General features: G+C 47.5%; 1 protein-coding gene and 1 long non-coding RNA gene across 8 annotated transcripts in view; one reads left to right on the top strand and one right to left on the bottom strand.

Moving 5' to 3' along the window:
- Positions 1-22,777, bottom strand: part of LOC119855970 — a 72,197-nt gene that overhangs the window by 28,226 nt on the left and 21,194 nt on the right. Inside the window, exon 3 of the long non-coding RNA XR_006281724.1 lies at positions 12,636-12,801. This is a non-coding gene — a long non-coding RNA (uncharacterized LOC119855970). The remainder of the gene's footprint in view (positions 1-12,635; positions 12,802-22,777) is intronic.
- PGAP4 (post-GPI attachment to proteins GalNAc transferase 4) lies at positions 2,979-21,863 on the top strand. Of its 7 annotated transcripts, none has more exons than XM_043515270.1 (3): positions 2,979-3,473; positions 6,699-6,839; positions 17,355-21,863. In XM_043515270.1, the coding sequence occupies exon 3, from the start codon at positions 17,480-17,482 to the stop codon at positions 18,665-18,667; it is 1,188 nt and encodes a 395-aa protein (XP_043371205.1). In that variant the 5' UTR covers positions 2,979-3,473; positions 6,699-6,839; positions 17,355-17,479; the 3' UTR covers positions 18,668-21,863. The 7 variants fall into 7 exon arrangements, with proteins under 7 accessions (XP_043371205.1, XP_038258901.1, XP_038258903.1 ...); XM_043515272.1 differs by lacking the exon at positions 2,979-3,473 and adding an exon at positions 3,674-4,147; XM_043515271.1 differs by lacking the exon at positions 2,979-3,473 and adding an exon at positions 4,949-5,041.

Below are 22,777 nucleotides of genomic sequence, written 5' to 3'. Positions count from 1 at the left end.
GATATGTGCGTGCACCAACAGTGCCTTGCCAATGGCAGCAGTTCACAGCAGCCATACACAGTGACAGGAAGACCCTACACAGCAGCAGGACTTAGTCCCAGGTAGAGTCAGCTCAGTTTCCCTCCGCTTAGACAGGTGGGCCGGCAGAAAGCTATGAATAGCAGTTGCTTGCTGTCTGAGCTCTATCTTGTCAGTCTGCAGAAACTAGTCTGCCTTCGGTAGAAGAACAAAAGCATCAAGTATTTTTTTTAACTTTTTTATGTCTAATGATAAAGCACTATATACTGTGAGCCAAACCATACTGGTCAAAAATAGCTGGCTGTGGATATAAACCACTTTTTTTGTTATTTTTTATTTATTTATTTATTTATTTTTACTAGCCTTGGGAGGCAGAGGGAAGAACACCTTCGGGAAAGGAAGGGGCTTTGTTAGAGGGCTTATTCCTTCACCCTCCCACTTCCCTGGTCCTTCTCACCTGAACAGAGAGCAACAATACCCAAAGTCCAAAGGTGCAAACAATTTGGTGTTTATTGGGGTGAACTTCCAGCAAGCTTAAATCCAAGTTCCTTTCTCCTTATTTTTGAATCCCAACTTACTTCCTGTTCACCCCAAATGTATATAGTATTATTCTCAGCTATATCTTAACCAATCATTTTACTGAAATTTACCTAACCAATCCTAACATATTGTAACATGATTAGCTAACCAATTATATCTCACCACCTTAATTAGTTTACATGAATTAGTTATACAGCAGACAGAAACAATCATAGAGCCAGACAGAGACCATGCAAATAAACCATAGCAAAGTGGAAACTATAATGACAAAAAATACAGAAGTGAGGATATCACAACTACATCTATAAAGACATAAGGGTTTCCCAACTATGTCTATTGCTAAGTGAGTTCTTACCAAACAGAAAACTATCAAACTAAATTTCCTTTTACATCTTCTAGGTACTTCCCTTTCTCTGGAGGTGATAGATCAGATCACCTTTCTAACAGCCCCAGATTGCCTTATTTCAATATGACTGGTTTGAAATGTTTGAGGGTGTGGCCGAACACTTTCCAGCTTATGGTTGCTCCCACTGTTTAGTCAAAGGTTTTAGCTTAAGAACAAGGCCTCAGATTGTCACAGTGAAAGAAGGCCCTTACACAGGCAGACAATGATTTTGATTCTTTCTTTTATAGCCTCTATAATTGGCTAAATGATAAACATATGCCTAATTCTTAAAGTATAGGCCTTTACAGACAGGCCTGAATATCTATAGCCTAACAAAAAGAAAAGGAGTACTTGTGGCACCTTAGAGACTAACAAATTTATTAGAGCATAAGCTTTCGTGAGCTACAGCTCACTTCATCGGATGCAGCTCACGAAAGCTTATGCTCTAATAAATTTGTTAGTCTCTAAGGTGCCACAAGTACTCCTTTTCTTTTTGTGAATACAGACTAACACGGCTGCTACTCTGAAACCTATAGCCTAACAGGCTTCTCAGCCGGGAATCACAGGGTTGGTTTCAGTGCCTAGTTGGGGAGGATTTTTCCTGTTTCTGTTCTTATGATAACTTGTTTTATTGTCTTATTATTGGCACAGGTTTTCAAAGGGCTAGTGATTCTGAGCCACCTCAGTGTTTGGATGTCCAACTTGAGACACTAAAGGATGATATTCTTCGGGTGGGGGCTAAGCAGTTCCTGAAGACCAGGCCTCTTGAAGGTATGTCAGGTTGCCCCCCCCAAACTGAGGCACCCCTAAATCACAACTCAGTTATGAAAATCTTGACCATACACAATAACCCTTATGGGAAAGACTTTGCAGACTGCCACTGGTTGAGTTCTCCAAGCTGAGTCATTCCACTAGCTGACAACACCCTCCAAGATACAACTTCCAGTGCAACACTATATGTGAATCATGGTGACAGCACAGTCATCACTTGATAGCTTCCCCCAATCATTCAAGAGGAAGAAAGATGATCGTTATATTGATTTACTGACAGTTGTTCAAGGAGAACCCTACACCTCTGCTCCCAAAAATGGTATGCCTGAGAAAAGAGTTTCTCAAGATACACTAGTGGGAACTTTAAGGAATGTTCAACTCAGCTTCCGGCATTAGTTACTCTTATCTAGGGCTTGTCTACACTGGCACTTTACAACACTGCAACTTTCTTGCTCGGGGGTATTAAAAAAAACACCTCCCTGAGCGCAGCAAGTTTCAGCGCTGTAAAGAGCCCGTGTATACAGTGCCAGGAGCCGTGCTCCCAGCTCTGGGAACTACGCCCCTCGTGGAGGTGGGGGTTTTTTAAGAGTGCTGGGAGAGCTGTCTCCCAGTGCTGTGCCATGACGACACAAGCCATGCTTTCACATTGCCAGTGAAGACGCGCCCCAGAGTCCTGCCCCTCTGGTCTATTCTAGTATTTTTATCATGCCCGGTACTGGGGTATCTGAGCATCTGTGTGGGTCACGACCCATGGTTTGAAAACCACGGCTCTAAGGCCTTGTCTACACTACATTCACTCTCCCCTCAACACATACAGTAGTTCTCTTTCTCTCTCTCCTATACCCCCCACCCCCACAGTTTAATTACAACTGTACATTGGCGTAACTTACATCAATAAAACTCTGTAGTGTAGACCAGGCCTAAATCTTGTCTCTCACCAACAGAAGTTAGTCCAATAAAGATTTTACCTCACCCACACAGTCTTCCTAATATCCTCAAACTGACACAGCCACAACAACACTGCATAAATCAAGAAAGACCTTTATTCTGGAGAATATAGTGGTATCACAGTACATGGCAGAAGAGCAACTGGGTTATGTCATAAAGGTTCAGATGGAGTAAGGAGCTTTTAAACATAGCCAGGGAATGATTAATGTACATGAAATCCTGTCCAGAGTAGGAAAAGGTCAAACTGGGGGTAAACTGATTGGATTACCAGCCAGAACAGGGAATTGCAGCTGTCTCCAACAGTGAAGGGGTTAACATTTCATTCGTCCTACTGGAATGTTAATGGACCACAGCAGAAATCCGGGAGTCTGGCTGCAACAGGAGCTCAGTCCTTGGCTTTGTTAACATTTGTGCTAGTTATTTTTCCTCTCATTCTTTCACACCTCTTCTTTCTCTTTCCCCTCTCTCTGTGGTTTGTGTGTCACCTGTTTGGTTTTAAGTGCCTGTTTAATCCCATCCTCCTGGCCTGAGAGAGAGAAGGAGGAGGGAAACCGGCATGCGAGAAGCGAGCAACAAGATAAAATGGAGAGCAAAGGCAAGAAGCCTGGAGGGTGGAAGATTGTGCTGTTAGGGAACATTGGAAAGGAAAGGGGAGACGCCCAGGGTCTATAAAAAGGTTTTCAGGATTACCAGCTCTATCCTTCTCTACATGCTGGGCAAGACTCCAGACAGGAAAACCGGTAACTCCTTCCTACTGTATTTTCCAGCCCAGCTTCTGTGCTGTTTTTCCATTATGGCTTTTGCTGCTATGGTGAGTTTGATTTTTGTTGGTTTTTTTATACAGGGGTGCCAGGAGGCTGCTTAAATCAATGGCCCTTTGAGATCCTCAGATGAGGCACTATCTAGTCCAAAAGGCACTATCTAGTCCAAAAACATTGTATTTAGCTCCAGCCAGCTGTACAGTTCCTGTGGGGGAGATACTAGCGGAGGGTTGGGGGGAAAGGGGGAGGCGGAAACTGAATGGCTGCACAGAGCCGTTTCCCTTGAGTTAAGGCAAAGAGAGGGCCTGTCGTTGTGGGAACGAACTGCAGTGCTTTCTGATCCCTGGGGCAGGGAAACAGGCACTATGGGAACGCCAGCAGGGACAAGATGGATGTTTTGTGCTTGCTAAAGCTTGGTGGCCAGGAGTGGTGCAGAGCCGGGGAAATGGATAGTGGTCAGGGCATGGAAGAACAAGCCTTCTGGAGGAAAATGTAATGAAGCGCTAGTGTAAGGAAGCAAATGACCGCTTCCCAAAACGATTCCTTAAGTCAGTCCGAGTGAACGTAGCCCGGATTTCCTAGAACAACGTCCCTGCAAGGAGCTTTCGGCCCGTTGGCATCAAAAGAACAGCTGTGGCTCCGTTGCCTTGGGAGAGACTGGGAAGGGGTGAGGGCGAGAATGGGCTCAGCTGACGCTCCCTCTTCTTTGGCCACCGTCAGCGAGGTAACTGCCGTTAACCCCAAGCGATCACACGCCAACTTACCCGGCCACCCTCCAGGAGAAGAAAGCCCTGGGGAAAACAGGTTTCAGAGTAGCAGCCGTGTTAGTCTGTATTCGCAAAAAGAAAAGGAGTACCTGTGGCACCTTAGAGACGAACAAATTTATTGGAGCATAAGCTTTCGTGAGCTACAGCTCACTTCATCGGATGCATGGGTATATAAATCTCCCCTGTTTTTTCCACCAAATGCATCCGATGAAGTGGGCTGTAGCTCACGAAAGCTTATGCTCTAATAAATTTGTTCGTCTCTAAGGTGCCACAAGTCCTCCTTTTCTTTCTGGGGAAAACGAGGGCTGAAGTATGAGATGTTCACAAGTTGTTGCACAGGGAGTTTGCAGCCACATTGATTGTACGGTTTCAGAGTAGCAGCCGTGTTAGTCTATATTCGCAAAAAGAAAAGGAGTACTGGTGGCACCTTTGTTAGTCTCTAAGGTGCCACAAGTCCTCCTTTTTATTGATTGTACGGTAGAACAGTGTATCGCCTTACTGGGGGGGGGGGGGGTATTTGTAACCGGAACTACTGGGATCAGGGCCGGCTCTAGGCCCAGCGAAACGAGCAGGTGCTCGGGGCGGCACATTTCTAGAGGCGGCCATGCCCCCCGCTGGAAATGTGCCCCCGCCCGCCCCCCGGGGCCAGCCTGGGAGGGAGGGGAGAAGCCGAGGGGCGGCCCGCTGCGGGGGTGGAGCTGAAGGCGAGCTGGGGCGGGGAGCGGTTCCTCTTCCCCCCCCCCCGCCCCGCCCTTGCTTCCGCTGCTCCCCTGAGCGCGCCGCCTCTCCCGGGCGGGGGGAGGGCGGAGATGCGGAGCGGCCGCGGGTTCAGGGGAGCAGGCGGAGCCGAGGTGAGCTAGGGCAGGGGGTTGCTGCGGGGAGCCGCAGGAAACAATGCGGGGGGAGGGAATGCAACACGCCCAGTGGAAGAGGTGGGGCCGGGGATTTAGGGAAGGGGTGGGGGGGGGGCACGGAAAAAAAGCGGGGGCGGCAAAAATCCTAGAGCCGGCCCTGCTGGGGATGGCTCTCTGTCAAGTCGCTGGGAAGATGGCTTCATGCCCAACTTCTGAACTGCCCTAAATGCACAGCGCTTCAACCCCTCAGCTGGCATTCGCTGGGGGGACGGGGGAACGAGCTGATCCCCTTTACCGCTAGTCAGAGCCTGCGCCCAGGAGGGGTGCGCAAAATAGGAGTTTCAGGGTATGGATCCGATGAAGTGAGCTGTAGCTCACGAAGGCTTATGCTCTAATAAATGTGTTAGTCTCCAAGGTGCCACAAGTCCTCCTTTTCTTTTTGCAAAATACGAGTGTGCACGTAGCCTACTTCCCAGCTGCTCTATTCTTCCCCTTCACCCTCCCTTACCAGCTGTAAGGATGGGCCTACATAGATCAGTCCTCTGCCCTAGAGCCACTAGCAGGGGGTTTGCTGTCGCATCTTGCTGGGTGGTGGGGATGCTACGTAGGGGAAAAGGCTGCCCAGAGATCTGAATCCTTCCGAGTTGAATACAAAGACAATTGTCTGATGCCGCTTAAGATTTCCAACTGTGTTGTTCAAAAATAGACTAATGTTTGCCTCTGAACACTGGCTGGAATCTGGATCCTCTGATTCATATTTTTATTGTGTGGGCTGGAAACTTTCAGACCTAGCTGCAATGGCCTTTGATCACAAGGAAGTATGTGCCTGAGGCTGTTTTTAGACAACTGAGAGGCAATAAAGATACAGCATTTCCTGAGTGACACAGCAAGGACCCCATTCCCCTGTGTTTTGTCCCCCACAGGGGAATGGGGAGTTGTGGCTAATGCAGAGGTTTTCCTAGTAATGAGTGTTAAATGCCTGGGGTGCGGGGTGGTAGGAACAGCTCCTGACCTTGTGTGATCCTAGACAACAAGTCACTTCCCCTCTACACCCTTCTGATTCCCCTCCTACCTTTTGTCTGTCAGGTTTTGTCTATTTAGGCAGGACGCTCTTCAGGGCAGGGCTTGTCTCTTCCTATATTTATGTACAGTGCCTAGTCAAGGGGGCTCAAATCTCAGATGGAGCCTCTAGTTGCTACATCATACAAATGATAACACCAGGGAGAGGAAGTCACCTGTAGGTCTGAAATTCCTGTAGTGCAGAGTAAATGACACAGAGCTGGAGCCCCACCCCTCCAGGACAGGAAGTGAGAACCCCACTTCCTCCAATGTGCTAATCAGCAGAGCTAAACCAGCACAGAAGAGCTTTTTGGCCAAGAGCAAAGCAGATTAACTTCACCTCTGAAGCAAAGGCAGCAACAGGAAAGGCACTATGACTGAGTCATAGTTTGGTGGTTGGTCTGCTCCTGAGATGGCATAGTTTACTCAGGGCATATTGTAAGGGTAACCTCTGGCAACTACACCCATTTACTCACTTATTTAACAGCTTGACTCTGGTTTCACCTTCCTTTTTCAGTATTCTTTCAGTAAGCCTGTTCAAACAGAGGTAAACAAGGTTTAATTCTTCTCTGTCAATCTCTATGCACTTGGCTAGGCTAAGAACCAAAGCCAGCTTGGACAAAACACGTCCCTTTCTGACTGGTATGGAAAATGACTGTCTCACTGTTGCAGACAAAGCCAAACAAGTTCAACACCTGCCATAAGCCAGCCTGGTCAATTGCTAACTCTAGCAGGGGTCAGTCAAGCTTTAGGTTTGTCTATATCAGCATGACAACCATTTTCAAGACTGGTTGAAGTGGATTATGAGGGACAGAGAGCAGCGTCTAGCTGGTAGTGGTCATTCACAGGCCACATTTAAGTGACCAGTCTCTAGCTAAGAGAGAGTGCTGCTGCCTCAGAGATATTTTAGTTCTTTAAAAAAAAAAAAAAAAAAAAAGGAGTACTTGTGGCACCTTAGAGACTAACAAATTTATTTGAGCATAAGCTTTCGTGAGCTACAGCTCACTTCATCGGATACATCCTTATGCTCAAATAAATTTGTTAGTCTTTAAGGTGCCACAAGTACTCCTTTTCTTTTTTGCAAATACAGACTAACACAGCTGCTACTCTGAAACATTTTAGTTCTTATATATGTACGTAGAGTTTTGCAATGAAGGCCTAATTTGTTCTAATAGCTCAGTTGTCACTTAGGCATCTAAATTAAATGACCAGATTTTTCATGAGTGCTCAGCACCCAACAGATCCCATTGCTGTCAGTGGGAGCAATTGGGTGCTGAGCTCTTCAGAAAATCTGGCCTGAAAATGATCTCTCCAAACTAATCTCCAGCCCATCAGAATTTAGGGAAGGAGTTGCCATACTAGGTCAGACCAGTAGCCCATCCTAGTCCAGTATCTTGTCTCTAGCAATGCTTGGGACCTGAGGCTTAAGCAGAACTTGAAACCCCTGTAATACACCTAGCTGATGGTGTGAAATGGTACATGATGTGGAAGTGAGAACAAAGGGAATTCTCTATTTTTTCTTATGCGTTTAAGCTGATCTGCCAGCAGGGTCCTTGCAGACCCTGTTTATCGCAACTGTTCTCCTCTAAAAGTTCTTTACATTTTAGTGGGTTTTAACTACCTGACTTCTGCTTAAATCACCACACTAAAAATATCCCCCCATAGCCAGAACTCATCTGTCTCTGGCAAAGTGGGTTAGTAGTTAGGGCTGCTAGGCCCTGAGTCTGCAATTGAATCCCATGTAGGTGGACCTTGAACCTCCCGTGATGCCTGGGGGCTTGGTGTAGATGCAAAATTCTGCTCACATGGGTGTAATTGCAGGAGCAGGGCACAAGTCAGACTTTCCCATTAGCAGGGCCAACTCTAGGCACCAGCAAAACAAGCAGGTGCTTGGGGCGGCACATTTCTAGGGGCGGCATTCTGGCACCAGCCATGCCTCCACTAGAAATGGGCCCCCGGCACCCCAGCTCGCCTCCGCTCCGCCTCCACCTGCTCCCCTGAGCGCGCTGCAGCCGCCGCTCTGCTTCTTTCCGCTCCCTTCCAGGCTTGCTGGGCACGAAACAGCTGTTTGGTGCAGCAAGCCTGGGAGGGAGGGGGGAGAAGCCGAGCGGTGGCGCTCAGGGGAGGCGGCGGGGGTAGAGCGGAGGAGAGCTGGAGCGGGGAATGGTTCCTCTACCCCCCCATTACTTCCTGCGCTCCCCCCACCCTTGCTCACCTCGCTCCGCCTGCTCCCCTGAACGTGCTGCCTCTCCCTCGCCTGAGAGGGAGGGGGGAGAAGCAGAGCGGCGTGTTCAGGGGCACAGGTGGAGCAGAAGTGAGCAAGGGCGGGGTGTTGCGGGGGGGGGGGGGGGGAGGGAATGCGGCAAGCCCAGGGGAGGAGACGGGGCCAGGGAATTGGGGATGGGGTTGGGAAGAGGCGGAGCTGGGGTGGAGCTGGAGGGGGCACGAAAAAAAGCGGGGGCGGCCAACATTTTTTTTTTGCTTGAGGCAGCAAATATCCTAGAGCTGGCCCTGCCCTTAGACACAACCACACATTGCTGCACACCTCTGTGATCATAACAGCTGATATTTCCATAACACCTTCTATCCTGAGGGTCTACATATTATGAGCTGGGTGAAAAATTGTTACAGGTAGAGTTAAAACCTCAGGAAGTTTGATAGGTGTGAACATAGCCTTCAATTAACATAACAGTAAGGGAAAGCACTCACCTAAGACAAAAGGAGTACAGTAGAACCTCAGAGTTATGAACTGACTGGTCAGCCACGCACCTCATTTGGGCAGCAGCAGCAGCAAGGACACTCCCTCCCCCCCAAAAACAACAAAACAAAAACCAAATACAGTACAGTACTATGTTAAATGTAAACTTAAAAAAAAAAAAAAAAAAGGGAGGGGGAGGTTAAAAAAAGAAGATTTGACAAACTATCTGTACTTGTTTCATTTAAATTAAGATGGTTTTCTTCTGCATAGTAAAGTTTCAAAGCTATATTAAGACAATGTTCTGTTGTAAACTTTTGAACGAACCACCATAATGTTTTGTTCAGAGTTACAAACAACCTCTATTCCCAAGGTGTGTGTAACTCTGAGGTTTTACTGTATGTGAACCCACTCAGGAGCTTTTGCTGAATATTGTTTTGAGGAGGTTTGCATGTAGGCATGTGTGTAGGCAGAAGAGAAAATAAACTAGGAGAGACAAACAGAAGAGCAGCTGAAAGCACAGTGTCTGACCCTGGAAGAAGCATGAAGACAGGTTTTTGGGTCAGGAGCACAGGCGGAGAAGATTGTTCTTGGTTCTGTTGCAAAAGAAGCTGTTTCTTACTATTTGATTCCTACTGTGTTCAGAGACACAGGACTCTGTACATTCTGTGTAAATAAACAAAACTGCATCGGAGAAATACCAATCTGTCACCAATTTCTTCTCCTTCCTGGAACATGCCCAGGGCCCCAAACTTTGGCTAGCTGCTTGGGTCGAAAAGGATCAACAATATGGTTCACAAAGAGAGCTCACTTTCAGGTGGAGCTGTAAAGTAGTGACTTTGGAGAACAGGTTTTGTTATGGTAGGAGGGGAATGGAAGAATAGCTTTTCCAATGAACAGATTTTAGGGTGGCAGAGTGGGATTACCCAAGGTGCCATTGAATGTTAAATGACTAGATTGTGGCCTTGTTTTACATGAGCATGTAATGGGAACTAAGGAATCCCTCTGTTGTGGTAACCATATGTAGGCTCCCCACGGAGCAGGCTGTCCACCTCTCCACACCAATACAGAGGAGAATGTGCTCTATCCTGAAGAGGGGTGCTGCATATTTTTTCCTTCCTCCACCCCGCAGCACTACTGCAGTCCTGCTAGGCACAGTGTTTCTGAGCTACAATGCTTCCAGTGCTACCCTTGGGGCAGTACAGAAGCTTTACTCCTCCCTGACTTCAGGCTGTGCTTGAGTGGTACAATGTAGTCCAGACTAAATGAGGATACAAAAAATAGGTGAGGGGGATTTGATTTGTACACAGTGCCACATCTCTGGAAGGATGTTGAGTCATGGGGCTGATGGTCCCTAAAAAAGCAAGTGAGGTCAAGTTATATTTTTCAGCTAAGTGTTCAGACAAGAAATCTATCATAAGCTGAAACTGATACAAAGTTTTACAGAAGTGTGTATAAAAGTAATAACAGTTGAAAGCATTTACGCTGTTACAACAAAACCATTAGCCATTATATGTGGCGGAGGGTTTAAAAAATTTACAAGATCCAGTCATGCCATGGATAATTATTTTACTGAAAATGCCTTTAAAGTCCACCATGAATATCACTAAAATCTTAATGGAGATTACTTAGAGAACTGTAAAAAGAGTATTTCAGTAAGAACATTGACAACACATTTGAAAAATGGGGGTAATGCCAAAATATGAAGCATCCTAATAAGTAGAAAAGAGCCTGAAATGAGAGTCTACATCCAGGTTAATGCCTGAGTGGGACCAGAACCAGTCTCTAAAAAGTGCTGACTCCAACAACCCTGAACTTTGGGATCTGTCCATTTAAGCAGTTCCACTCACCACTATAGTGCCCCCTGGCATCAGTGTTTGGCATTGTGTGTGTGGGGGGGGGGTGTCCTTCATCTCTAGCATACCAGTTGACCACTTCTTTGGCCCTGCAATGGCTTATTTCTCTCCATCTTTCATAGCCTAGCCTTGCAGCCAGGTCATCTCTTTGCAGTTCTATCTCCTTCCAGCTAAAAAATCCACACCAACAGCCAAACAGAGCTCCTTCTGTCCCTCTCAAGCTGTGTGGAAGTTCTCTGCTTTTCACTCTTGCTGGGCACTGCAGAGTTATTTCTTTGTTCCTTTGACTCAGCATTACCTCCTAGGCTTTTTTCCCCACTCCCTCCCCTTCCTGGGCACTCTGGCAACTTCTACCAGGGACCTCCCTGCTTCTTAGACACTCTATTTCCAAGGCCCCCCACAGGAGTTTAACTTGCTCCCTGTGGTTCTCTCTACACTGCCTTCACCAGGCTCTTCCCAGAGAGCTGGCACTTCCATTGCTCCTCTTAGAGGTCCTAGATTTCCTCTTTCTGACAAAGTTTTGCCTCTATGAAGTCCTCTCTGACTCTTTCCCAGCTGGGATCACTACTGGTAATTAAGCCACCAGATTAGGATCTGCTTGGGGGGTGGGGGAGGTAAACTGCTAAGTAACAGGTAAGACTAAGGCTGACTTTCCTTAAAGGGCCTGCTAGCCTTTGGCAGGCCATTATATAGATGATAGGGCCAGTCTAGTTCTCTTGGCCCCTTTGACTTGAGTTCCCCCCCACACCTCTACATACCTAGGAAACAGCCTCTCTGCTCCCATCAGGCTGCACTCCAGTCTCACAAGCTGTGGTGATTCCCTTCCTCCTTTACCAGTTTATGTCTTGGTGACCCTTCTCCTCCTCCTTTGTGAACAGGAAGTCAGTAGATGGAGCCACAACACAACTTTCCAGGCCAGGAGAAAGCAAGCATCTCTGCGGTGACCTGCAGGCACAGCGATCTGGGGATGGCACCCTGATGACTGGCTGTGTGTGTATAGCATAGGTTTCAGAGTAGCAGCCGTGTTAGTCTGTATTCGCAAAAAGAAAAGGAGTACTGGTGGCACCTTAGAGACTAACAAATTTATTAGAGCATAAGCTTTCGTGAGCTACAGCTCACTTCATCGGATGCATTTCCGATGCTCACGAAAGCTTATGCTCTAATAAATTTGTTAGTCTCTAAGGTGCCACCAGTACTCCTTTTCTTTTTGTGTATAGCATGGATCCCAGACAGTGACACCCTATGCAAAGGCACCTCTGATTCACCAAACTGTGTTCCATCCAAGTGTCTGTTTTGCTGGCAGCCAGTCCCACATTCCTCTCTCTCCCAAGTAGTTCAAAGATGCCTCTCCTGAAGGGTATGTGAAGAACAGGTGGCATCCACTTCCTGCTCTTCCCTGCCTCAGACATGCCACGCTCAGATAATGATCATCTTTGGTGGGAGGGACCTTCTCAGACAGGGATTTCCTAGCACCCAAATATGTGTTTCTGAAAACTACAGAGCCAGAACAGCTTGCTGCAGGCCCACAGCTCCTCCAGCGCTGGCTTCCAGTTTGTTCGGTGGAGGGAACGTGATTTCCTTCTTCTACTGTGAGAATGTTAATGCCACCATTGATTGTGCTCCACACTCGCAGACACGGGGGCTGATCTTGCAGGGCCTTACAGACACAAGCAGCCCTGCTGATATCAATGGGCCAACACCCATATACTTGTGCAGGTGAGGCTTTGCAGCATCCAGCCCTTCATGCAAGAGCTCCCTTCACCACTGCGCCTGACAAATTGAGGAGCAGGGGCAGTACATTCACCAAATTAGTCCAAGATAGCTTCCGAAGTGGACCTCAAATCCATAGCGTCCTTAGGCCTTCAGGTCCTCATGCCCTGAGGACCCTGGGCCCATATGCAGAACAGCAGTACAACTCTCTGCTCTAACACCCTTGTAAAGCTCATACATTCAACACCATAGGTTATACATAAAACAATACCTGATTATCCGAGAAGGGAAGAACCGCCAATGAAGAAATCAGCCGGAGTCCCTGCAGGTCCGTCTCATGGTCCATGCACTGTCACAAGTTATGGAGTGACACAGTACTGTAATGTCATTGTCTAGCCAGGAGTTCTTTACTGTCTTACAGCGAGAGGGAGCATGGTCTGAAACAAAGCCAGAGAAAACAAACAGAGGTGGGATAAATCCATCATACATTGCACTTATACCAATATAAGGCCTTTCATCTAAGAATGTCAAAGTGCTGTTCATGCTGCAGGAAGTAACCATCTTCACAGTAAACACTGCAAATCCCGTGACTACAGTGCTGGCTGGAGTCACAACATGGCCCCAGAATTAGGCCCATTGTGTGCTCAATAATGACTGACCCATCCCTATAGTAACTGACTGATCTGCCACACTTTCTGCCAGACAGCATCCTCACCTCCAACCCCACTCTCTTCTGGGATGGGCAAGTGCTACCAAGCCCTGTCTCCATCAAAATTAAGCTAGCACCTTCTGCTGCTCACAGGGCACTGACGCTTCTTGGGCAAAGTCATTCAGTCTCCAAGATTCTGGTGCCCATCCCCAGGAGGAAAGAGGAAGATCAATGTGTACGGAAACTGCAGCCTGTCTGTGATGGAGAGCTAGATCACCATGAAACCAATGCTCCTCTAGCATCACAAAGTGGGCCTGAGCAAATGAGGGAACAACACTAATTAATGGGAGGGTGCAAAAGAGCCCCCAGCATCAAGCCTCAAGCAGAATGTTAGTTACATCACATGGCAAGAATGTGAGTAACAGAAGTAGGCCTGGGAGGGCAACAGAGATTTAACAATTGGTGAGAGGAGGAGATAGCAAACAGTGCAGCAGCCCCAGCAGGAAGTCCTCGACTGGAGGAGAGAGCTGTGCTATGGAGAGTTAGGCTAACAGGACTTTTGGTTCAACATCCACTAGCAAGTTATCCAGAGGTAAACCGTCTGGCAGAATGAAGTATCGAATGTTATTTCCTTGAATACTCAATGTCTCCAACTGTACAGGCTCTCTGTTCTTCAGTGTCATTTTCACAGCTTTAAGATGCATATTCATACTGACATACACTCCTGTGATTGTTCCATGCACCCGTATTCCATTCTTCAGTTCAATGGTCACAGTCCCCATGACTCAAATTTCATGAAGCAGGAAAAATGCAGAGTCAAAGAGAAGAGTATGGGAGAAGAAAAGCTAGTTAAAGGACAGAGAAGAAAAGTATAAAGAAGTGTCAAAAGGGCAATTAGGAAAATTACTGCCACCCACTGAGCAGCTACATGTGCTAATGCAGGAGTCGGCAACCTTCAGAAGTTTGTCACCGAGTCTTCATTTATTCACTCTAATTTAAGGTTTTGTGTGCCGGTAATACATTTTAATGTTTTTAGAGGGTCTCTCTCTATAAGTCTATATTACATAACTAAACTATTGTTCTATGTAAAGTAAACAAGGTTTTTAAAATGTTTAAGAAGCTTCATTTAAAATTAAATTAAAATGCAAATCTTATCAGTTTAGTGCAGTGGTTCTTAACCAGGGGTGCATGCAAGATTTTTCTGGGGTGTGAGACATGCACGATTTTTTTAGAAGGTAAATCATCAAACACAAATTAAGCACAGGTACATAAGTACAACTACTTTGTTTCATCAAACCTATGTATTTATTAACATTATACTTTTTGTTAATGATTACTATAATAGACAAAGTTTTTAAGATAACTGTAGTGTAATTTTTGATAAGGGCTGCAGAGCCCTGGGCTGGCTGCCGGTACCCCAAGCCGGCAGGAGGGCTGAGCAGGGCCGGAGGCTCGGACCCCGGCTGGCAGGGGGCCAGGCGGCTGGAACCCCAGACCAGCAGCGAGGTGAGCGGGGCCGGCGGCTAGTATCCCAGGCCGGCAGCAGGCTGAGCAGGGCCGACGGCCTGGACCCCTGCTGGCAAGGGCCCAGCGACCGGAACCCCAGACTGTCAGTGGGCTGAGTTGGGTGGCAGACAGAACCCCAGACCGGCAGTGGCTCACCCGCTGGCTCCTGCCAGCCGGGATCCCGGCCGCCGGCCCCGCTCAGGACCCAGGCTGGCAGCGGGCTGAGCGGGGCCAGCGGCTGGGACCCCAGCTGGCAGCAGGGTGCCAGTAAAAATTGGCACGCGTGCCGCAGGTTGCCGACCCCTGTGCTAATGTAACCTTTGTGCCTAATAGGGAGATGTCTCTTTAAGAGACCCATTGTGGGATGTAGGAATGAGTTGTGTCTGGGTCACTGTTGCTAGGCTGATTAAGCACTCCACAGCCAGAAGCTTCTGGAATTGGTTGTGGACAGTAGTGTTGAGTCTGCTCCAATAGGTTCCCTGTTGCTGGGGTCAGACACCATGAGGCCAGCAGTCAGGGCAGCTGCTTTACAAAGGGCCAACATGTGCCCTGTGTGAGTTGGGAGAAGCTGAGCCCAGGAGCAGGACAGGCTGTTGTCCCTAACTCAACCATTTTGCAGGTTAGTGATATTATTACCTTCTAACAGGGAAGCCTGGGCGATGCTAATTATAGCAAGGGGAAATTGGGAGGAAAAAATAACAACTTCCGTTTTAATTGTACTGTACGCTTTGAATGTTTTGATTTTAGCCAAACTGGTCCAGTTACATTGTCTCAACAAGTGCGATTCACCAATTTTTCTTTAAATGTAGTAATGGGGAAAGAGTCACTTCTGTTTTACTACTCTCAGTTTTGCATTTTCTTGTAACTGGGTTTTCTTTAAATCTATACACGTAACTGAGCGGTTGATGAATCAGTCAGCTGACTGGCTAGCAGTGATTTCAGCAGAGGAAGAGTCTGCCTGGATTCCAGCTGAAGATTCCTACAAGCCAGGGGAGGGAAGATGTTGTTTTAGACTCAGCAGACTGTATAGATTTGGTGATCAAAGACTCGGAGATTTAGGTGAACTAAACCTAAGCTTTGGGGAACTTTCAGTTTCTTCTCACTGTGTTTCTGTGGGGACTGAACTGTTCAGATTTTAATTTGTTTTCTTTATTTAAGTTTATGTATAAATGAAGGTAATATCTGTGGATTGTAAAAGAGGCATGTTATGCTGTAAAAATTAGATTATTATTTGTTTCTTTATCATAAGATTTTATAAAGTTATTTAATTAAATTCATTTCTTTAGTTCCTTTAGGGACTTGAATGTGGGGAGGTTGATGCTGTGCAATCCTTGCTGAAAATCCTTAGAGATTCTGGGTCTCCAGCTACTTTCCTATGGGAGTTGGGTATTTTTAGGCACTGGAGAAGGGTAATGAAATGAACTATAGCCCACCCAAAGGTTACATTAACTGTGTAAACCAGGTGCATTGAGACTGTTAGGAGTGGGCTAGTGGCAGCCCAGAAGAGTGGGGTAGAGTAGATGGACATGGCAAAGACTAATTTTTAGGAAGTTAGAGGGGATTGATTGGTTCAGCTTTGCCTTCAAATGTTTAATTAACTCTTAATTCTGAATCTGAGTTAACTGCTCATTCAGAAGATACATCCAGTTGCTCCTGAATATACTGAGTCTTTGTCTATCCTCGCACTTTTGTCAGTAAAACTTTTGCCGGTCCGGGTGTGAAAAAATACCCCCTGACAGACATAAGTTTCGCCAACAAAAGTGCCGGTGTACACAGCACTATATTGGCAGGAGTTGCTCTCCTGCTGACATAGCTGCCACCACCCATTGGGGTGGTTTAATTATGCCAATGGGAGAGCTCTCTCCCACCCGTGTTGAGCGGCTCCATGGGAGACCTTACACTGGCGAGCTGCAGCGGTACAGCTGTGCAGCTATAAGGTCTGTAATGTAGACACAGCTTGAGAGGCTTGATCTGCCTCTTTAACGTGGTCCAGAAAGAGGGAGCAACCTGGGAGAAAAGGATCGGAATTGCTTTATTTAATAGAAGGAGAGGGAGGATTCATGGTTATGTGCCTGAGCCTGGCTCAGACATTCATTTACTGCCATCAGACTCCACAAACGTATTAAGTCTCACAGCACCTCAGAGAAGCAAAGAATAAACAGGCATATGTACTTGTAAAATTGCGAGCTACAGAAGAGAAGTACATGTCTCTCTCTAGACTGGAAGGATGGTCTTCTGGATATGGCACTGGACTGGGACTCTGGAGATTTGGGTTTAGATCTTGGCTCTGCCACACACTCACTGTGTGACCTTGACCAAGTTGTGTAATTTCTCTGTGCCTCAATTCCTCATCTAGACAATAGGGTTAATAATGCATTCTTCCACTGAGTCTGAGTTGTCTACTTAGATTGCAAGCTCTTTGAGACAGACACAGGTGTATGTACATCACCCAATACAGTAGGGTCCCAATCTCAGTTATCATAATATCGGTATCATCATAATAATGCTACTAACAAGATCAGAGTCCCCAGCTATCTCATGGGACTCTCTGACAATTGTGTGTGATGTAGTAGCCCCAATGAACTCAGCGACTCAGGATGGACCCCTGGGCTCCTTCATAAGTCATCCTATTATTTCTTATGCTGTCCCAGTACGGGACCCACGGAGCATGATGCCCAGGGGCCTTTTCCCATTGCTGCTTCCATGGCATGGCATTCATTTCCCCATGAGCTCGTCACAAATTTTTGCTCTCACCAGAATGTTAGGTCTGGAAGTTTTTCCTTTGATACTGGTGGATTTGTGCATATTTTTAAATGTTTTCTTCTTTCCCTGTAGGTTGGCTGCATTGGTTGGGCCTCACTCATGTTGCACCACTGATGGCTTGCTACTCAGAGCAGAAGCAGAGGAGTGAATGAATTGGGGCATGAGCACAGGGAGGCCACACCCTGTATCCAGCAGCCATGCTCCTCCAAGGACTGCGGCTCTATGGGAAGTGGTGCCGTTTTTCCAGTCCCATTACTCAGCTCCTTACCTTAACTGTGGTGACGTTTGGCATGTTGGCTCCCTTGATTTGCCACCGGCTCCTCCACTCCTATTTTTACTTACGCCGCTGGCATCTGAACCCCATGAGCCAGGAGTTCCTGGAGCAGAACAAGGAGGATGGCCAGGCCGCCCTCCGTTACTTCGAGAACCTGCGGACTCCTAACTCCTCGGAGATCTCAGGCGACAAGGCCCTCAGACCTTGGCTGCTTGTCACCATCATCACTGTGCAGAGGCGGAACGAGTTCCACTACGTCCTGCAGGTGGCTTCCCGCTTCCACCGCCTCCTCCAGCAGTGTGGTCCTCACTGCCGGAGCCACCAGGTCTTTCTCTGTAACGTGGAGCAGGACCCGGGCAGCCACCAGGATGCCAGGCTGTTGGGTACCTTCTTTGCAATGGTCAGCCGCTACAAAAACTGGGAGGACCCCAATGCCTCTGTGAACCAGTTTGAGAAGGAGAAGCGGGACTATGCCTTCTGCCTGGAGCAGTCGCTATTGGCCTACAGTCCAGAGTATGTCCTTCTGGTGGAAGACGATGCTGTTCCCGAAGAGGAGATATTCCCTGTCCTGCAGCACCTGCTGTTGGCACGGCTCTCAAAGCCACACCTCAAAGATGCCCTCTACCTGAAGCTGTACCATCCCGAGCGGCTTCAGCGCTATATCAACCCGGAGCCCATGAGGATCCTGGAGTGGCTTGGCCTGGGCATGTTTCTGGGCCCTCTGCTGAGCTTTATGTACTCCTGGGTGTCTGGCTGCCCAAGCCTTACCTGGCCCATTGTCCTGTTTTTTGCCTTGTACAGCATGGCACTAGCAGAGCTGGTGGGGCGCCACTACCTGCTGGAGCTGCGCCGGCTGGCTCCTGCACTCTACAACGTGGTGCCAGCCACTGAGTGTTGCACGCCTGCCATGCTGTTCTCTGCCCCTTCCGCCCGCCGTGTCTTAGGTTACCTTCAGGAGCTGCACTGCCGTCGGGGCTTTGCCAAGGACATTGCACTCTACTCGCTGTTGCGCACCAAGGGTGAGAGGGCTTATGTGGTGGAGCCCAATCTGATCATGCACGTGGGGATGTTTTCCAGCCTCAGGCCAAATGACAGCCCTAAGCTATTGTGACCCACCGAGAAATGCCTTTATGGAAAGGCTGGGAGGAGCCAAGGAAGCCTTGTCTGTGGACAGACATATCAGGTGTGACTTCAGATATCATGCCAGTTGCAACTGTGCTCAGAACTACCAGCGCCACCTAGTGGAGGGAAAGGAACTTTAAAAAAAATTTACTTAAACCTGTAGATACATTATTTTATAATGAAGTGAAAAGAGGGTGGAGGTTTTCAGGGAAGGGGAGGGTTTGCTACTATCCTTAGTCATTTTTTGGGGGGGAGACCCCCCAATACACACACACACACACACACACACACACATATATTCTGGCCATTTGCACATGAACGTGCCTCCTACAGCAGTGTCCAACAAACCAGTTTCTAGTATCGCAGTCCCAAGACGGTTTGACTATATCAGCTGATGTTTGAGATCTCCTTTGTCTTTTTAGCTGCCCCATCCAAACCCCCCCGACCACCACCCCACCCACCCACACACACTCGTCCTTCCTCACCTACAATGGCCTTGTCTCAATTCCTTCCATACTAGTCAATGCCACTCCTGCAGTCACATATATCCCAGTCTCAAGGCACTGGAAATGCTAGCCAGGGTAAGTGCATCAGGCACAAGCTGACCTAGGAGGAAGAATGGAGCTGGAGAATAGCCCCAGTTTCCCCCAACCTTCTCCACGTCTTACCCTGACGATCTGTTCATCTCCTCAAATAAAAACATGAAGAGACCTTTACAAGAGGCATGATGCATATAATGAGCCCCTTACCCCAGATTCTGCACATGGTTCTGGGAACATGTTTCATGCTGCTTCAGCACCTCCGGGTCTTCTCCTTTGTGGGTAACACACCTCTTCCCCCACAGCTCTCCTTTCATCTTGGAGCAGAGGAGCATTGCCAGCAGATCGAGGGAAGTGATCATTCCCCTCTGTTCGGCACTGATGAGGCCACATCTGGAATATTACGTCCAGTTTTGGGGCCCCCACTACAGAAAGGATGTGGACAAATTGGAGAGAGTCCAGCGGAGGGCAAGGAAAATGATAAGGGGGCTGGGGCACATGACTTACAAGGAGAGGATGAGGGAACTGGGCTTGTTTAGTCTGCAGAAGAGAAGAGTGAGGGGGCATTTGATAGCAGCCTTCAACTACCGGAAGGGGAGTTCCAAAGAGGATGGAGCTTGGCTGTTCTGTGATGGCAGATGACAGAACAAGGAGCAATGGTCTCAAATTGCAGTGGGGGAGGTCTCGGTTGGATATTAGGAAACACCGTTTCACTAGGAGGGTGGTGAAGCATTCGAATAGGTTGCCTAGGGAGGTGGTGGAATCTCCGTCCTTAGAGTTTTTAAGGTCCGGCTTGACAAAGCCCTGGCTGGGATGATTTAGTTGGTGTTGGTCCTGCTTTGAGCAGGGGGTTGACGGGATGACCTCCTGAGGTCTCTTCCAACCCTAATCTTCTATGATCTGAAACACAAAGTCCATGTTCTTCCCCTTTGCTTCAGCTTCCCCAAACAACCGCCTGCTCGCCGTATGTGGCTTGGATTCGCTGGCCCACGCACATACTCTCACACACCCGCACAGCCTTACATCAGAAAAACCTTTGAGATTGCACATACAGCTACCTCTCATAGGTGAGGAAGAGCAGATTCCCCATTTAGGCCCTGATCCTGTATCACCAGGAGTTCACTCATTAACTTTATTGAGTGCAAGCCCTTAAAACTGGCCCTAGATGGGTTGCCACCTATCCTGATTTTCCATGGATTCTACCTGCAACATCAAGAAGCTCCAGTTTGCCTTGGGCAGCCCAATGGATGATCCAGGATGATCATGCTTTGACATCATGTTATTTACAGGAAAGGCAAAGGAACAATTGCAGCAGCATGGTGTGTCAGTGCACTTATCTTGCCTCAACTTGCAGTTAGATATAGATGACAGCTGCAGAAGACACAGTTCACTGCTCCTACCATGAATAGCTGGGCACGGTCAGATGAGCAAGCTTCAGTAACGTGTCATATTGAATGGACCACTCCTAAATAGACATGTTAAATAACTAATCTTCTGGTCCAACTGGTGGGGAGTTTGGATGGTTTCCAAGAGTTGGCTGTTTTCTAGCAGAACTGCTGTGTGCACTGAAAACCAAAACCACATGAGAAATAAGATCCTGGGGATTTGTTAGAAATTCAAAAGTGCCTTTGAAAGGGTTTGTATCCCATGGTCCTGATCTACAGCCCACTGCAGTCAAGGAAAGTCTTTTTTATTGACTTTAGGGTGCTTTGGACCAGGCACTATATGAGGAGACCCCCCACCCAGTTTTGAGAGGCATTCAGGTGAAACTGTGTGCAAATCGCAAATTTTCCTGGCTTCAGAATGAACCGAGTGAAACAGTTTGGGGGCAGAAAGAGTTCCACTTGCAGTTTTCTTTCTTTCGTTTGTCAGAGCCTGGAACTCATGGTAAAACTAGGATTAGTAAGGGTAGATGTGTGTCTGTGTGTGAACCCATGTGGACCAAAACCAAAGAGAATATTTGCACAAGCCCTGGAAGAAGTAAGTTTCACACAGTTCATTTTCAGGCCATGAGGAGCAACTGACCTGTAAAGTGCTCAGCACACAGGAGATAGGCAGGCAGGCAGGCAGGCAGTCACAGGGTGTCACTAGAGCACAGAACAATGCTTGCTCAAGCACCTGAACGTCATCTCTTGCTAGATCAGCTGGGATTCTTTTAGAAGATCACTGTAGTTTTCACAAGGGCATGGACTCTTAAGAGCTGACAAAACACTACATTTTATTTTCACCTGATGAAAATTCCAAAGGTTCCACACAGCAGTCACCAGCATCCCTCAGGACAGATGCTGAAACCTGTTCCCAGATTGAGTGCAGCTGGTATGGCTTCCCCGTGTCTCCCTCTCAGAGAGCCACACACAAATACCTTCTCAGTAGTGTTGTTCTTTGTCAGGTTGTAGAATTTGGGGGTCATTGTGAATTTATTCCACTAAGTGCCTGGGCACATAGAGGGAAAGGTGACTATCTGTTTATGCTGCCTCAACTGTTGAATGTTTCAGATGTGGGGTATCTTTTTTTTTTTTTTCTTCTTCTTTGTTTTTTAATCTTTGTATTGTATGGATCCAGAACAACACCCCATTTTTGGTGCTTGGTTGTTCATGTTAGTGCAAAAGAAAAGCTCACAGCAAGGGGTTACAAATTGTTTGGCTTTAAAAAAGAGAGTCAGAAAGAACCAAGTGATAATGCTCAGTTAATAAATGATCTGGTGTGGGAAATGATTTATCATTTTGTCAGCATGTTACTTTTCTTCCTTACCACCTCTCCATTTGGATAGTGTCTCTGAAGCAATGCATTGCTCATTTGGTGCCTTCTCCAAAGCCCACAGCAGGAGTCTTTCTATTCACATCAGGCCCACACACAATATATATTTCACGTGGATTCTCTTTATTAATCATTTTGAATTGTTTTTCCTAATGGTTTTTAAAATGCTTGGAAAGAGACCCTAAGTACTTATTTGGCCCTCCTCCCATAACATGTGAGTGCCTCTTGATGGATTTTGTCCTCCCAAAACCCCTGAGAGAGAGAAATATTGATCCCATTTTACAGCTGGGGAACTGAGTTGCAAGATGATTAAGGGTCTGTCTGCACTCGGAGCTGGAGGTGTAATCTCCAGCTTGAGAAGACATACCCCCCTAGCTCTGATTGAGCTAACATGCTAAAAAGAGAGCGTAGTTGCAGCAGTGTGAGTGGCATGCTGCCCTAAAGACGTACCCAGCCAAGCTGCTAGATATGTACTCGGGGTGGCAAGCCCATCCTGCTGGTTGTGCTGCCGCAGCTACACTGTTTTTAGCATGCTGGCTCGACCAGAGCTAGCACAGGTATGTCTCCTTGAGCTGGAATTTACACTTCCAGCTCCAAGTGTAAATGTACCCTAAGTGACTTGGCTAAGGTCTCAGATGGTCTGTGGTGGAGAAGGGAACAGAACCCTGAGTCCCAGTCCAGTGTCTTGCCCCTCAGCCCAAAGGCACTCCTCCTCCCCTACGTCCTTCCATGTGCAGGGCACGTGTGTATGTTGATGCTGTGTGAGTGTGTCAGGGACATGTGTGTGAGGTTGTGCTTGTGGG

Source organism: Dermochelys coriacea, chromosome 5 (assembly GCF_009764565.3).
Source record: "Dermochelys coriacea isolate rDerCor1 chromosome 5, rDerCor1.pri.v4, whole genome shotgun sequence".
In the NCBI taxonomy this organism is placed as follows: domain Eukaryota; kingdom Metazoa; phylum Chordata; order Testudines; family Dermochelyidae; genus Dermochelys; species Dermochelys coriacea.
The sequence above is the reverse complement of the archived record's forward strand: the minus strand, read 5'-3'. Positions and strand labels throughout refer to the sequence as shown.